The sequence below is a fragment of the Pleurodeles waltl genome, chromosome 12 (genome assembly GCF_031143425.1).
Source record: "Pleurodeles waltl isolate 20211129_DDA chromosome 12, aPleWal1.hap1.20221129, whole genome shotgun sequence".
In the NCBI taxonomy this organism is placed as follows: Eukaryota; Metazoa; Chordata; class Amphibia; order Caudata; family Salamandridae; genus Pleurodeles; species Pleurodeles waltl.
The window spans coordinates 146,209,926-146,226,463 of NC_090451.1; the positions used below are offsets into that span (position 1 = coordinate 146,209,926).

General features: G+C 45.5%; 1 protein-coding gene across 1 annotated transcript in view; it reads right to left on the reverse strand.

Annotated features, from left to right (window-relative positions):
• LOC138268114 (mucin-3A-like) overlaps positions 1-16,538 on the reverse strand; it is a 247,055-nt gene that overhangs the window by 49,894 nt on the left and 180,623 nt on the right. Inside the window, exon 6 of the mRNA XM_069217504.1 lies at positions 2,585-2,742. Within this exon, the coding sequence (XP_069073605.1) occupies positions 2,585-2,742 (158 nt within the window). The remainder of the gene's footprint in view (positions 1-2,584; positions 2,743-16,538) is intronic.

Genomic DNA, 16,538 nt, shown 5'->3' on the forward strand with positions numbered 1-16,538 from the left:
TACCACGCCCACTCTTGATATTCATTCTTTGTTGTGCTTGTTTTAAATGCTTCATTTTTATTGGTGCATTTTGTGAAATTTCCCTCCTTTGTGTGCTGAGTTCCCTCCCAAGTGATTTCACTAAGTGGATATTTTTGTTGGTCATCACACTACGTCACTCTTCCTCCTGTTACAGCCTGTGATGGCCCCTCCTCCGGTTTTGGTTTACCTTTCATCCCAGCCGTGATCCTTTATAGACATTCACTCAGGAAGCCAATAACTTGTGCTCATGGTGTCCGTGGAGCTTTGATTTGATTATGTCAACTGTTTCACTTTTCATTTTCAATTTATGTGGCAACGAAAGTCCAGTTAGGAATTTAGAATGCTAGTAGCTCTAACTCAAGCAAACATGAGACCAATTGCATTGCAAATGCTTGTTGTAAGTTTTCAGATTCATTTCAGATGTAACTTACTGATATGATGTGAGGCAGACCCTGCCACTAAATGGGAGACAGTTTTCTTTGCGATTTAAAACTTGATAAGTATTTTTTGGTTGCCATTTCAGCAAGTTATTGCAATACCATCTTTTTCTTGTTACATTGCCACGTGTTTACCTTGTAGACTGTGCAGATGGTAAATTGGACCTAAATAGCAGAACTTGCTGAAACTATTTTTGAACCTGTACATTTCTACATAGCTTGAAGTCGTCCCTTCTCTTATAAAGGCTCATATTTGACAATATAATATAAGTGAGCAGGTGGTAAATTTGAAAATTGGGCTCTTTGGGCCTGAAAGTAATGTTCCAGAACACATTCCATTAATACTGTTCATATGAGATTCAGTGTTTGTATTTCTTAGGGCATTGCTCTTGAACTCAACATTTGGTTCATCCTTCTGGAAACCTTGTTCATTGTGATTAATGTGTCTGGTACATGACTACCTCCAAGGAATAGGTAACCGGATATTTCATCCTCATTTCTTTCATGCTTCTGTGGTTTCTTCTCCCTGTTTTTCTTTTCACTTGGGATTTTTTTTTTTGGGATAATATCGTACAGGTAGACACCTTTCTTTGTCTTGAAAAGAACTGACACAGTGTTTGGGTTCTTGTGTTTTTACTCATCCTATACTTGACCCTATCATGGAGGTGCTGACTGTGGTTTTTCAATAAATATTCGATTTTTGAATGCATTTTTTGAACAAAAATTAACTTGATCGACACTGTCTAAACTCTCCAGGGCTTTGACACTTAAGTTGTTAAGTAAAAGTATTTGTTTTATATTTATTTTTAAAAATATCCTACAATTGTGCTTTCCTCTTTACATGTATGCGTGTATCAGCCTTAAAAAAGTCCAAGGGGTGAACAAAACACATGTCGGCTGAATCATCTGAATTTCATCTTGTATCTGGATTTTAGACAAATTATCTGTATCAGAACAACTACTATCTGTTGTTGTGCATATCAAGAGGAATTAAATACATCAACTGAGCATATCACTAATCATTGGACTTTGTAGATTGCTAAAAGAACATTTTTCTACTTCAAACTTTCTAAAACATGGGTCACAATGTTTTATGATAGGATTGCAATTTCACATAATCAGTAGGGTTGATTTGTGATATGAGAGCTCCACCTCTGAGTTTTGTGTAGCCACTGTGCATCAGCACTGGAGAAAGAATAGGGATGCGCTGTATTGAAACACATATCACTCCTGCCCTTTCACACAGCACAGCACACCAAGGTGACTTGCTGCGCTGCGCCACTTGGCCATAAATATGGCCCTTAGTGTTGAATCACTGTTTGGATTTCGAACCAAAACCTCCAGTGCACTGAGTAATTTGTAAAGATTGATCAAGATAATGGAATTTTCAGAAGGAGATAACTGTAAAGTGCATGTGACCTTTGAATTAAGTATCCAGAACTACCTAAGTTCCTATCTGTTCCCCACTCATGAAGGTAGCAATTTAGAAATTTGGAAATATCAAGAGATCTTTGTAGTCACCCTTTCAAAACGGATAAAGCAGGGTGGTAAATGTTGTGAATGTAAATTAACTTTGGTACACACTTTTTAGGCCTAAGCTTGACTATAATACCATTGCGGGCAAGTAATGGTTCCAAAGCAAATCAAAATGGTATTGAACACCAGAAACAGTTAGTAACAGGGAAGCCAAAACTTACTTTGACAGCCTGGGTCACTTAAGGGGCTAAAATGGACAGTTTGGTTCTTTGTGTCACATGAAATGGGAACTACCTGCAGGTTTACCAATTTGATCTACTTTATTCCAAAAATCTAAAAAAAAAATGTAGGGCTTACTACTCATTAATATTATGGGCAAAACATTTTTTTTCTCCACTTTTTGTAAAGTTTTTGGCAACTGTACCAAGCATAACCTTTAAATTAGTATATTGCTGTAACCTCTGGGTTTTTGTTTTTCAGCACAGTCAAAATCTAAGCAATTGGCTTTTAGAAGCAGTTACACCATCCATGAAATACATTATCAATCAACTAAGACACTTTACCCACTGTCAATTGTGTTCCTAGAAATGCATGCACGTCCCTGCAAACCTAGTCCCATCGGATATATAAAAAGTTCTTGCTGTACTTACTTGAGTCGTTTCTGTTACAACCGGTATCATTGCTGACAAACTCTTTTAGCTCCTGCTTGAGCACATTCACCACCTCCTTGTAATCATCTTGGATTGAGATATTTGGCTTTAATTCTAGTTCCATGATGACTTTATGATCCACAATTATACTACCCTGTCTAAAAATAAAATCTACATTAATGTCAGATAAAAATTGTTAGCAAGTCTGAAAGACAGTGACCAAATAAAGAACGTGAAAACAACTACTTCTTGTAATATGCTTTAACTCAAACTCATCAACTTATTCTACATTATAATAAGGGAGCCATACTTCTGGTACCTTGAATTCTTGAACTAAAACCACCTATTTGTATGTATGGTATTTGTTAGACCTGACATGCCTTAGGGTGGTCACCCCTAACTTTTTGCCTGCCTCCCTCCACTTTTTGGACCCTGTTTTGCTGGCTTTTAGACTCTGCGCACTTTACCACTGCTAACCAGTGCTAAAGTGCATATGCTCTCTTCCTTTTTAAACATGGTAACTCTGGCTCATACCTGATTGGACTATTTAATCTACTTATAAGTCCCTAGTAATGTGCACTACACGTGCCTAGGGCCTGTAGATTAAATGCTACTAGTGGACCTGCAGCACTGGTTGTGCCACCCACTTAAGTAGCCCCCTTAACCTTGTCTCAGGCTTGCCATTGCAAGGCCTGTGTGTGCAGTTTCACTGCCACCTCGACTTGGCAGTTAAAAGTACTTGCCAAGCCTAGAACTCCCCTTTTTCTACATATAAGTCACCCTTAATGTGGGCCCTAGGTAACCCCTAGGGCAGGGTGCTGTGTAGGTAAAAGGCAGGACATGTACCTGTGTAGTTATATGTCCTGGTAGTGTAAAACTCCTAAATTCGTTTTTACACTACTGTGAGGCCTGCTCCCTTCATAGGCTAACATTGGGGCTGCCCTCATACACTGTTGAGGTGGCAGCTGCTGATCAGAAAGGAGCAGGAAGGTCATATTTAGTATGACCAGAATGGTAATACAAAATCCTGCTGACTGGTGAAGTCGGATTTAATATTACTATTCTAGAAATGCCACTTTTAGAAAGCGAGCATTTCTTTGCACTTAAATCTTTCTGTGCCTTACAATCCACATCTGGCTGGGCTTGGTTGACAGCTCCTTGTGCATTCACTCAGACACACCCCAAACACAGGGTAAGCAGCCTCACTTGCATACATCTGCATTTTGAATGGGTCTTCCTGGGCTGGGAGGGTGGAGGGCCTTCTCTCACACAAAGGACTGCCACACCCCCTACTGGGACCATGGCAGACAGGATTGAACTGAAAGGGGACCTGGTGCACTTCTTAGCCACTCTTTGAAGTCTCCCCCACTTCAAAGGCACATTTGGGTATAAAACAGGGCCTCTGCCCTATCTCATCAGACACTTGCTGGAGAAGAAACCTGAACCAGAAACTACATCCTGCCAAGAAGAACTGCCTGGCTGCTCAAAGGACTCACCTGTCTGCTTTCTACAAAGGACTGCTGCCTTGCTGTTGCCCTGCTGCCTTGCTGAACTCTTGTCTGGCTGTGAAAGTGCTCTCCAAGGGCTTGGATAGAGCTTGCCTCCTGTTCCCTGAAGTCTCAGGACCAAAAAGACTTCTCTTTTTCACTTGGACGCTCCGTGAGCCGAAAATTTCGACGCACAGCTTGTTATGCGGCGAGAAAAACGCCGCACACGGACGCTGATCGACACGACGCTCTTGGGACGACCGAAAATCCGACGCACGGCTTCGCAAGGACAACGCCGCCCGACCTCTAGAGGAGAAATCGACGCGACGCCTGCCGTGAGATCGTAATTTCAACGCGCAGCCCCGCAGACTGACGTCTAGAGGAGAAATCGACGCAACGTCTGCCGTGAGATCGTAATTTCGACGCGCAGCCCCGCAGACCGACGCGCAGCCGGAGAACAAGCAGGAAAATCCACGCACAGACCCGGGACATCTGGTAATCCCCGCGATCCACAGAAAGACTGTCCGCGCGCCGGAAAACGACGCACGACTTCCCCGCGTGGAAAGTAACGACGCAAGTCCGTGTGTGCTGGGGAGAAATCGACGCACACATCCTTTTTCCACGCACCTCTTCCTCTGTGGCCCTCTGAGGAGATTTTTCCACTCTAAACCAGGTACTTGTGCTTGAAAGAGACTTTGTTTATATTGTAAAGACTTAAGACACTTTATATCACTTTTCAGTGATATCTCTACAATTTCCCGTTGCAACTTTATTCTTTTTGACCTACAATTATCCTGATAAATATTATATATTTTTCTAAACACTGTGTGGTGTATTTTTGTGGTGCTATATGGTGTTATTGTATGATTTATTGCACAAATACTTTACACATTGCCTTCTAAGTTAAGCCTGACTGCTCGTGCCAAGCTACCAGAGGGTGGGCACAGGATAATCTTGGATTGTGTGTGACTTACCCTGACTAGAGTTAGGGCTTTTGCTTGGACAGGGGGTAACCTGACTGCCAACCAAAAACCCCATTTCTAACAGTATTCCTTATTTATTAGTATCTAGATTTGTGACTTGCACTCTAATTTTTACTCTGAAGGACGCAATTTCAGCCGGAGCTCTCTTACAAAGTTCTAGTGCATCCATGCTTCACACAGGGAGACCTAGACCTAGAATTACCCATGGCAAAAATATTCAAATCATCCCCACAAAATAGGAGAAACAAACTAGAATACAATTATAGAACTATTGCTGGGTCATGAGAGCACATCCTGCTCTAAAAGCAGCTCTCAAGCCTGCTGCCTACAGGGAAAATGCCAGGTTCAGAATGGCCAGACGAGTCCTGGCTGGAAAGGGTGCAAACTGTACTTTTGTGATGTGTTGAATATTGATCACCGGCCCACCAAACATTTTGCTGCCTGCATTGTAGTACCAGATTAAACAGTGTTGCAGTTGGAGGTAGCAAAATGCAGCGAGCAGGGTGGGGAGAGGAGCTGAGGAATGGGAGGTAATATCCTCTACAAAAAACAGTAATCATGGAGGTGTAAACACTGATGTAAATAGTGTATCGGCATTTGCCCTGTAGTAAAATATCCACAAATCGATAGCAACATAGGATCAAAAAGGACAACCTCTAAAAATGGGCAATACTCATATGGATTGTATAAAAAAATTAACACTTCTATATAATGAAATTAATATTCATCTGTGCAATGTAAATGAAGTCCTCTTTTTATTAGTGTTCACCTCTAGGGCCTCATTATGAGTTTGGCGGTTGGACAAACCAACTGCCATACTCGCGGGGAGGACGCCACTGCCATGGTGGTGACCCCCCCGACCATATTAAAATGTTCCTGCAAGCCTGACTGGTGGGAACATTGTATTAGGAGGTTCACTCTGGGCTGCCCAGCGGGAACAGTGCTATGGTTTTGGCCTTGGCTTCCTTAAGGGAGCCGAGACCAACACCGTAGCACATCAGCACCATTAGAATGTGCATTGTCTGCAAAGTAAAGCAGACAGTGCACATTCCAATGGTGCTGGGCAAGGGGGTGTTAGAACTGGCATCCTTGGCGTAGCGTTCCCTTCTGTTTGCCTCTGCTTTCTGTGTTTTGACTGTGTGCAGGACTTTATTTTTGCTGGTTTTGGTACTCTGTGTACTTTACCCATGCTGACCAGTGCTAAAGTGCAAATGCTCCACGTGTAAATTGCATGTATAATTGGCTTTTCCATGATTGGCATATTTGATTTACTAGTACGTCCCTAGCAAAGTGTACAAGAGGTGCCCAGGGCCTGTAAATCAAATTCTGCTGGTGGGCCTGCAGCACCGATTGTGCCACTCACATGAGTAGTCCTGTAAACATGGCTAAGACTTGCCACTGCAGTGTCTGTGTGTGCAGTTTAAACTGCCAATTCGACCTGGCAAGTGTATCCCCAAACCTTCGCTTTTTGTACATGAAAACCACCCCTAAGGTAGGCCCTAGGGAGCACCACAGGCAGGTTGCAGTGTATGTTAAAGGTGGGATATGTACTGATGTGGTTTACATGTCCTAACAGTAGAATACTGCCAAATTCAGTTTTTACTGTTGCAAGGCCTATCTCTCTCATAGGTTAACATGGGGGCTGCCTTTAAATAACTTTTAAGTGTAGTGTCCCTTTGGGAGCAGATAGAGATGTGGAGTTTTGTGTCTCTGAACACACAATTTAAAAATACAAAGTTTGGTAGAGTTGGGCATTTTCTTGCTTAAACCACTCTGTTACTCTGCCTGCTTGTGTATTCCCTGTCTGGGTCATACTGACAGTTGTGCTGTTTTTGAATACCCACTAGCCAGTGACACAAAGGGAGCTGGGTTGTAGCCTGCATATTCTGATGGGCCATCTGGGCTAAAGTGGAGGGAGGAGCTGACACTTACACCTAAATGGGCTGTGCCTGCCCTCACACTATGCAGTCTCCAACCCCCTGGTGTGTGTCTGGGACCAGGCCTAGGCATGGCAGGGTCTTGTGAACAACAGAGACTTTCCTTTTCAGTTTGTCAACTCCAAAGGCAGAAAGAGGTACTGTATAAGTAGTGGACCCAAAACCCAAGATTTTCAGATTACTTATAGAACCAAGAGGAACCACTGCCAAGGAGAAGAGCTGAAGAAGGAGTACTGCCCCTTTGCCTGTGCTTTGCTGGGTTGGCCTGCAGTTGCTGCTTCTGCCCGAAAGAGGACAAAGACTGCACTTTGTGGTATATTCCTACTGTGAAGTGTCTCCAGGGGCTTGGACTGAGCTTGCCTCCTGTTTTGAAGTCTCAGGGCCATCAAAGACTTCATCTGCCAGCACCTGGCAGTGCATGGGCCCCCGAGGGCCCCTTGCATTGGCTTTCCACTTGCCTTCCTATGGCAGGGTCCCCTCCATGGAAAGGGTGGTGGAAAGCGGAGTTGTAATCAGCACAGCAACATTGAGTTCAGCACCACTGTGGCTGAGTACAACTCCGGCTGCTGTCTACAAGTAGGTCCACCAGCCAGAATCGTAATGTAGCAGTTGGACCGGCACAGTAGCGCCAGCCCGACCATCACAGTCAGGCTGGCGATCGTTGGACCGCCAGCATCATAATGAGGCCCTTAAAGCTGTATCATAGATAAATGTGCAATATCTGTATTGAGCTCATTATGGGGATCATGATGACCCCGGCGGTCGGTGATAATGTGGCGGTACAGCCAACCCACCAATATAACAATATCCAGCCCGGCGGCCATTATTGTACCGCCGGTGGCATTTTGACCCTGCGCACCTCCATGTTTTTTGTGGCGTTTGTAACCTTCCCTGTCACTGATAGGAGGCTCACCATCCCAAACACTCCCCAGACAACCCCCACCCCCCTCCACCCATGCCCTCCTTCCGATTCCCCCATCCTCCCATTCACGCACACTCGCAGACACACACCACACAGGCATACATGTATCCATTCATTCTCGCACACATCCGTACACACATTCACACTGACACGCAGACACGTATTCACATTTCCAGTCATATATGCATTCACACACATTCATACACACATGCAAACAACACTACACACACATTTGCATTCATGCGCACACTCACACATTCATGCACACATCCCCACACACACACACAACACCCTCCTCCCCTGTAGGAAACCCCCAAATTACCTGCATCCAGGGGGCCTTCCAGCAGGGGAGGCAACGGTGCGCTGCTACCGCCAGTCATAATACGGCTGGCGGCGGTATACTAGCGAGGCACTCTCTGTGATAGCAGCGCCACTTTAACACCATCTGCCAGTATGGTCACAGCTGGATTTCCTCCCTTCTTGTGGCAGAAATCCGGCTTTGGTTATAATTTGGCAGACGGATGTTAGCTGCAGCGACGGTCTTTTGGCGGCCGTCGCCGCAGCGGTAGGCAGCACTTACCACCAATGTCTTCATGAGGGCCTATTTGTGTTAATTTGCACCATTATATTATCCCTCCCAAAAAGTTTCACATTCCACCAGGAAAGAGAAATTTTCAAGTGACTTTAGGTGTAGTCTTATTTGTTTTAGAAGGTGTGAGAAGCCATTGTGTAGAACAAGACTTTGAACAAGTTCACTATTGTGGGAAATTGGGTTGCTGGTTGAGGGGGATACGTGCGCTTCTCAAGCAGCAGCCACAAGCTTTGTCTGGGTGAACCACAAAAGTCACTAAACTAATCTCTGTGTAACCCTCTGGTAGCTTGGCACAAAGGTATTAAGGTTTAACTTAGAGGCAATGTGGAAAATATTCATGCAGCGCTTAAACTATAATAAAGTAACAACACCACACAAGAAAAATCCCACACTAATTTAGAAAAAGAGAGTAAATAAATTGTAATAAATTATTTACCACCAAAATAAAAAAATTCCAATCAGTACGCCCGGAGATATGCAATTTCAAAGATTTAAGGTAAGTACAGCGCCCAAAAGCACAAAGTGCCATTCATGGTTATCTAGTTGTGCAAGACCAGGTAAAAGTCTAAAGTTCAGGCCAACCACAATGGAGTGCAAGCCGGATACAAGAACCAGATTACTCCTGCTGAAAAAGATGCCTTCTCAAAGTCCACAATGAAGAGTCCAGTTCCTGTTGGAGGAGGCTGTAAGGAGCAGGGAGAGCACTGAAGATGGTCACCACTGTAGCACGAACAGCAAGAGGGCATTTCGGACAGCCGCTGCTATAGTGCAAAGATCCTGCCGGTCATTGCTTCATGTTGGCAGCCACTGTGGGCTGTCAGTGCTTTAGTGCGTAGTGCAGACCTTGCGTTGCTGGTCATTGATGTAGCAGAAGAGTCTGGTTCACCTGAGCTTCACATTGGCGGTTGATGCGGGTGGCAAGATCTTGCCATGAGCAGTCCAGTTCATAATCATGAAAAGCCCAAAACTTCAGGACTTTACTTTTTCTGCCCAAAGGAGTTCAACTGATGCAACATCAAGGGTACAGGTCCTGGGAGGCACTAAGTGGGGATCAGGAATTCACTCAAGCAGACGCCAACAGAACTTTTGCAGGTCCAGTTGTAGATTCAGTGGAGTAGGTTAGTTGGAAAGTTGCAGAGAGGACTCTGCAGCTTGTTGTGTCCCTATGGTTTGGAACAGCTAACTATCCATTGGAGTCAATCAGGTATCCTGGAATGAATGAAGCAGGTTCAGTCTTCCTTCTCAGACAGAAGGGCAGGTCTCAAGCAGCAGGGCTGTCTTTCTTCTGTAGTATCCACATCCAGGAGTGTACTGAAGAATGGGTCTGAGGGTCCTAGTTTTATGTCTGGTGCCAGCTTTGAAGTGGAAGACATTTCTGGAGTTTTACCCCCACTGAAGTGTTGGGAATTTTCTACCTCCCTGCCCTGTCCCCAGGATGTCTGGGGGCAAAATAGGCTACTATGAAGTTCTTTGTGGGTGAGCTACGCAGTGTCTTTGAAGTGCAAATATAACAGGTGAGAGTTCTGCCCCTCCCATTAAGTCAGGATGGTTCATCCTGCCAAGAATCGGTCCCTCTACATGTGGCTTTTGGGTAGGAATATAGAAAGGGCAACTACTAACTCCATCTAGTAATATGATCAAGGGAACGAGGTTCAGGCACCAAATTGTTTGGACAAGAAAATGCCAACTTTCTAAAAGTTAGAATTTCAGAACTGTAGCTTAAAATCTTACTATACCATTAAAGAGAGTTTTAAATTACAATCACCAAACATGATATTTCTACCTGCTCCAAAAGACAAGTTATCACTTATTAAATGTAATAAGGTAACAAAATGTTATCCTGTTGGAGAGATAGGGCTCACAGTCTTTTTTAATACAATGCACGCTGCCCTGTGGGCTGTTTAGGGCCTACCCCAAGAGTGACCCATATGTATTAAAAAGGCAGGTTTGGGACAAATAAAAGGTTTACGTTGCTAAGCCAAATTGCAGTTTAAAACTTCACACACAGGCGGCAATGATGTATGTGAGATATGTTTAAAAAGGCTAATTACTGGATGGCACAATAAGTGCTGCAGGTCCACAAGTAACATTTAATTTACAGGCCATGGGTAAATGTAGTACAATGTTACTAGGAACATATAAGTAAATAAATGTGCCACTTGTGTGTAAGCCAATTTCGCCATGTTTAGAGGAGAAAGCACATACACTTTAGCACTGGTGACCTGTTGCTTGATGTGCATGCAGAATTGTTCTTGGTTATGATACCATCCAAAGCCTACTACTATTCATTGCCTGCTGTGGCACTGCAATTGAAACTCAAAGGATTCCCCAAGGGTAATGGAACTAAAAGATCAGTCACAAAAGATGAGTTGGTTAAAGAGAGACACCAGAGGGATACAATAGACAGACTACAGGCTCAGTGCACCGGATCAACACACTGGTTATTACTAGTCTCATAGGGAGTAATGTAACCCTGTGTGCAATCAGAGGCATAAAAGTTAAGAAAATCTACAAAGTTTTGTAATATGTTGCTGATTCCTCTTGTCATGATACTGGCGGGAATTGCGAACTTATGTGGATAGTATAGCCTGAAGATGGTCTGTCATGATAACCTCCATAACATTAACAGCAGTAAAAGTGCTAGTAGCCTACCCTACCTCTTTGCCTTTATGTAGCTGTCTTGTGGACTGAAGCATACATTGATCCCATAATGTCCACAAATTCACTGCACACTTATGGATACTTTTTTAATTGATCATAGAAAAAAATATGAGTCACACTCCTTCTGACCCCATTCTACTATTCATGATGCTTCCATTTCTCAAAGAGAAGCATTCAATTGAAGTTGAAACAGATGAGATGGGGTACAAAGTTAGGAAATCCCTTTGGCAAGAGTGTAAATGTTGAAGCTAAAGGTCCTGTCAAACTATCGCTGCCAATAAGGTTAAGTAAACAACAACCAGTATTAGTGGCACGAAAAATAAGTTCATAATGATTTTAGATGAATAGGTCAAACACTTCCACGACCTGCCCCAGTGACTCAAGACCATTGCAGACATTTACCAGAAAACCCAAAATGATTGCTTCAAGTGACAGGAATGGGCTCAAGATATGAAATACAATGCATACAACCAGAAAACCGGAACAGTAAACAACAAAGGAGACACACAATAGCATTCACACATATAATTAATTCTAAAGTGTTTGGCAGAAGAACGAGAGAAGGAAAATTGAAAATAAAACAGAAATTAACATATGGCCAACAGCCAACAATTTTCAATATAAAAAATTATGACAATTATCTGTTATGTGTGGTTCTCAACCTCTAGCACCTGACTGGTGACTGAGTATAATTCATTTCAAATTCTCCCTAATGCAGAGTGGGAACCAAAGCCAACAGAGGTATCTCCACAGTCAGCAAAGTGCAAGAATTAAGGTACAAAATAAAACCAGGGAGCTCTGTAGATCTCCAAGGCCAAAATGCACCACAAATTGAAGGACATATTCGAGAAATTTAAACTGCCAACCTGGCTTTCAAGGAGGCACAATGTCAACATGAGTCTTTTTCCAACTAACCTAGGAGGAGAACAAAAGTTGAATCAATGTAAACAAGTCCACTGAGATAATTTGGAAGGGGACTAAAGAAAAGTAATCGAAGGCTTCAGGATTTTGAGACCAGTGGAATTTATCAGTGGCTGCACGCAAAGACCGTTTCTTAGACTTGAACCAGTATTGTCCTAGATAGGTGCAATGCACTCCAGTTGCCACTTTCTTCAACACAGATTTCACACATTTAAGAGCTAGCGTTTGTATGAAGGCATCCCAGAGCAGATAAAAAAGCCTAAAAGTCATAAAACATCTTAATGATAAGTATGTTCCAATATCACAATGGATAATTCAGTAAGCTGGAGCAGGAAAAACTAGCACAGTAAAGTGGCACAGAAAGGTGTGCAAGAGAAACAGATGCTCGAGTACCTCTAATCTAGTGTGAGCTATGAAGCAAAAATGAGACACATGCTGAGAATTAGGGTGTGATGAACAAGTTATAACATGACTGACTTCATTGCAGCACTCTGAATACCAGTTCAGAGCTTCCTTAAATACTGCCATACAGGAAACAGGAAACCATGGGCAGGAAGTCCAGGAGCCCAGGTGGCCTGCCCAAAAATAAGACATGAAATCCAAAGGAGCACCTATCTTGGAAAGGGAAAACTAGAAACCACTAGAATGTGCTGGTAAGCCGATAATTACAGGTGTTCTAAGCCTGTTTAATTCTTACATGGTCCCAACATTCTGCCGGCACCTGCTCTTGTCCTTTTCAGGAAGCTCCCAATGCAAGAAGTTTCCCGAAGGGCCTGGGCCACACCTAGCTGGAGTGACGCCAGTCCACACTGCCGAGCATTGGAAACAACCTGCTCCTCCAGCAGAGTGTCACCACGCCACCTAGCTGGCAAGTGAGAATGATGCACCTCTGTTAGATGATCTTGGCTCTCCTCCTACTGGTAGTCATAATAGAAACACTAAGGTGGTCATTACAACATTGGCGTTAAAAGCTGCTTACCGCCGTACAGAAGACCGCCAATACACCGCCGCGGCAGCCGAATTCCACCACAGCTATTATGACACACATCTCGGAATCCGTCGAAATTCAGACACCCACACAACTCCGCCACACCAAAGGTCAGTGTTAAACTGGTGAAAACAAATCCTCCACGCCAACAGAAACACGCCGATGCCATTACGACCCACGAATCCCCGCAGCTTTTCAACCGCGGTATTCCATTGGCGGTACACACCGCCACGCTCAAAATATACACACATCTCCAAAAGACTGCCACATTGGACAATTCTAAATACATACACCTGATACACATACAAACACTCCCACACAACCAACACAATATAAAACACACTCCCACATCACCCACAAACCCCTACCACCAAAAATTAGTCACGAAGGCACAGATTAGACAATTCCACCAGACAGAGGCACACAAAACCATCACCCACACAACATCCACGCACAAAACACCACTACACATCACCACACTCATCACCACATACACCACCCCACACATCACCCACACCACCCCATGTCACGCCAAAGACACCCCAGGTTTTCTGAGGAGGAGCTCAGGGTCATGGTGGAGGAAATCCTACGGGTAGAGCCACAGCTATTTGTCTCACAGGTGCAGCACACCTCCATAGCCAGGAAGATGGAGCTATGGTGCAGAATAGTCGACAGGGTCAACGCTGTGGGACAGCACCCAAGAAATCGGGAGGACATCAGGAAGAGGTGGAACGACCTACGGGGGAAGGTGCGTTCAACAGTCTCCAGGCACAACATCGCGGTTCAGCGGTCTGGTGGCAGACCCCCACCTCCTCCCCCACAACTAACAACATGGGAGGAGCAAGTCTTGACCATCATGCATCCTGAGGGCCTCGGAGGAGTCGGTGGAGGAATGGACACTGGTAAGTCAAATCTTAAATATCACATCCCCCACCCTACCTGCATGCTATCACACACTACCACCCTCACCCCCTCCCCTATCACTCAAACTCCTCACTAATGTACTAATAACACAAACCACCCATCCCAACACCAAGCCCTGCATGACACAACTAAGCATGGACATCCATCACCAAAGCATGCCCACTGCACATACCCATAACAACCCCCTAACCATCATCACACAAGCCCCCACACAGGAATGCTTGCACTGGGGTACACGCACACCCACCCATTGCACACCATCACACACACACATGCAATAATCATGCTCTTATGCCCCTGCAGGATCACGAAGGACCGTCACCACACCGGAGGGTCCAGACATCTCCACTCCACCCACAGAAGAGGCCCACAGTGACGATAGCAGCTCTGCCCTACTGGAGCCTGATGACCAGCCCGGACCATCGTGGGCCTTGGGACAGTCGGTTCCCCTTGCACAGGCACAGCCCAACACTGACCTTCCACCCTCTGGTAACACCAGCACAGCACCCACCCAGCGGGCCCAATCTTCCGTACCCAGGACAGGACAATCAGCTGTGTGTCCACCACTACAGGGAACCCAGGATAACCCATCACCCCAACAACAACAGGGACGTGGGGGCAGTGGTAGTGGGCACATGGTCCAGGGGACGGAGGCACAGGAACACAGGGGAACTGGGAGGGCTGCTGTGCGACAGGGGGCGGACAGGCCAAGGGAACCCACTCTCCATGAGGCCCTCTCCTCCATCATGGGAGCATACCACCACTCCCAGGAGACGATGGCGACGGTCCTGGTCAAGATTCAGGAGACCCAGCGCCTGTAGGAGGAACAGTATTTGGGGTTCAGGGAGGAGCTCAGGACCATCAGCTCCGCTTTGGGCACCATCGTAGGGGTGCTGAAGGACATACAAAAGACCATGAGGGACACTGTGGCACTCCAAGGGGCCCCTGACACTAGCATGGATGATGAACTGCCCACCACCTCCGCCGGCGGCAGTGGACAGGACACCCCGCCACAGGACCACCACACCAGCACCCCACCCCCTGCAGACGGACAACCACCACGCAAGCGGTCCATGAGATCCAGGAACAGGACAGAGCAAGATGGCAAGGCCCCCACCAGGAAATGAGACCACCCTGATTGTGCCCCCACTGTCCCACTTTGTTACCCTGTCCATACTTAAACTGCCCCAGCTCCACTTCCTATGCCCATATGGGCAGTGCACCTGTGAGACCAATAGACTGGACTCTGCCATGGACATTCCTCCACCATCACCCATCCTCATTTTACAACCCCCCTCCATTTTTGAGCACTTCAATAAACCCCCTTGAAGCACAAAACAATCTGGAGTCAGTCTGTGATTTGGTAAATTTGTATTATCAATGACAGTGTCAAAATGCGTTCTCAATTGTAAAACCAACATACCTATGTCACACATCACAAGTCCTTGAAGGATGCATGCAGATGACACACGTTGGTAACAACACCTGTGAAACCGTAATGGAAAGGAACAACTCAGTTACCAAATAATCCTATTAAATTACACACTGGATAAAGGAAGACGTGTGACAGTGAATGTAATGGTAAAAATGACAATGTTCTCACCTGTGTGTCACTGGAAATATTGCTGTATGACTGACTCCCTGTTGTCTTCTTCCTCAGTTTCCTCCACAGGCTCCACAGCTGCCACAACACCGTCATCTGGACCATCCTCCTGCAGAAAAGGCACCTGGCGTCGCAATGCAAGATTGTGAAGCATCGAGCAGGCGATGATGATCTGGCACACCTTCTTCGGTGAGTAGAATAGGGAACCACCTGTCATGTGGAGGCACCTGAACCTGGCCTTAAGGAGGCCGAAGGTGCGTTCGATCACCCTCCTAGTCCGCCCATGGGCCTCATTGTAGCGTTACTCTGCCCTGGTCCTGGGATTCCTCACTGGGGTCAGTAGCCAGGACAGGTTGGGGTAACCAGAGTCTCCTAATAGCCACACCCAGTGCCTCTGGAGTTGACCCATCATATCAGGGATGCTGCTATTCCGCAGGATGTAGGCGTCATGCACTGAGCCAGGGAACATAGCATTAACCTGGGAGATGTACCGGTCTGCCAAACATACCATCTGTACATTCATCGAATGATAACTCTTCCTGTTCCTGTACACCTGTTCACTCCTGTGGGGGGGGGGACCAGAGCTACATGGGTCCCATCAATAGCACCTATGATGTTGGGGATATGTCCAAGGGCATAGAAGTCACCTTTCACTGTAGCCAAATCTTCCACCTCAGGGAAAATGATGTATCTCCTTACGTGTTTCAGCAGGGCAGACAACACTCTGGACAGCGCGTTGGAAAACATAGGCTGGGACATCCCTGATGCCATGGCCACTGTTGTCTGAAAAGAGCCACTTGCAAGGAAATGGAGCACTGACAGCACCTGCACGTCAGGGGGATGGCGGATTGCTGACATTAGGTCTGGCTCCAACTGGGTACCTAGTTCCTGGATTGTGGCACGGTCAAACCTGTAGGTGACGATTAAATGTCGCTC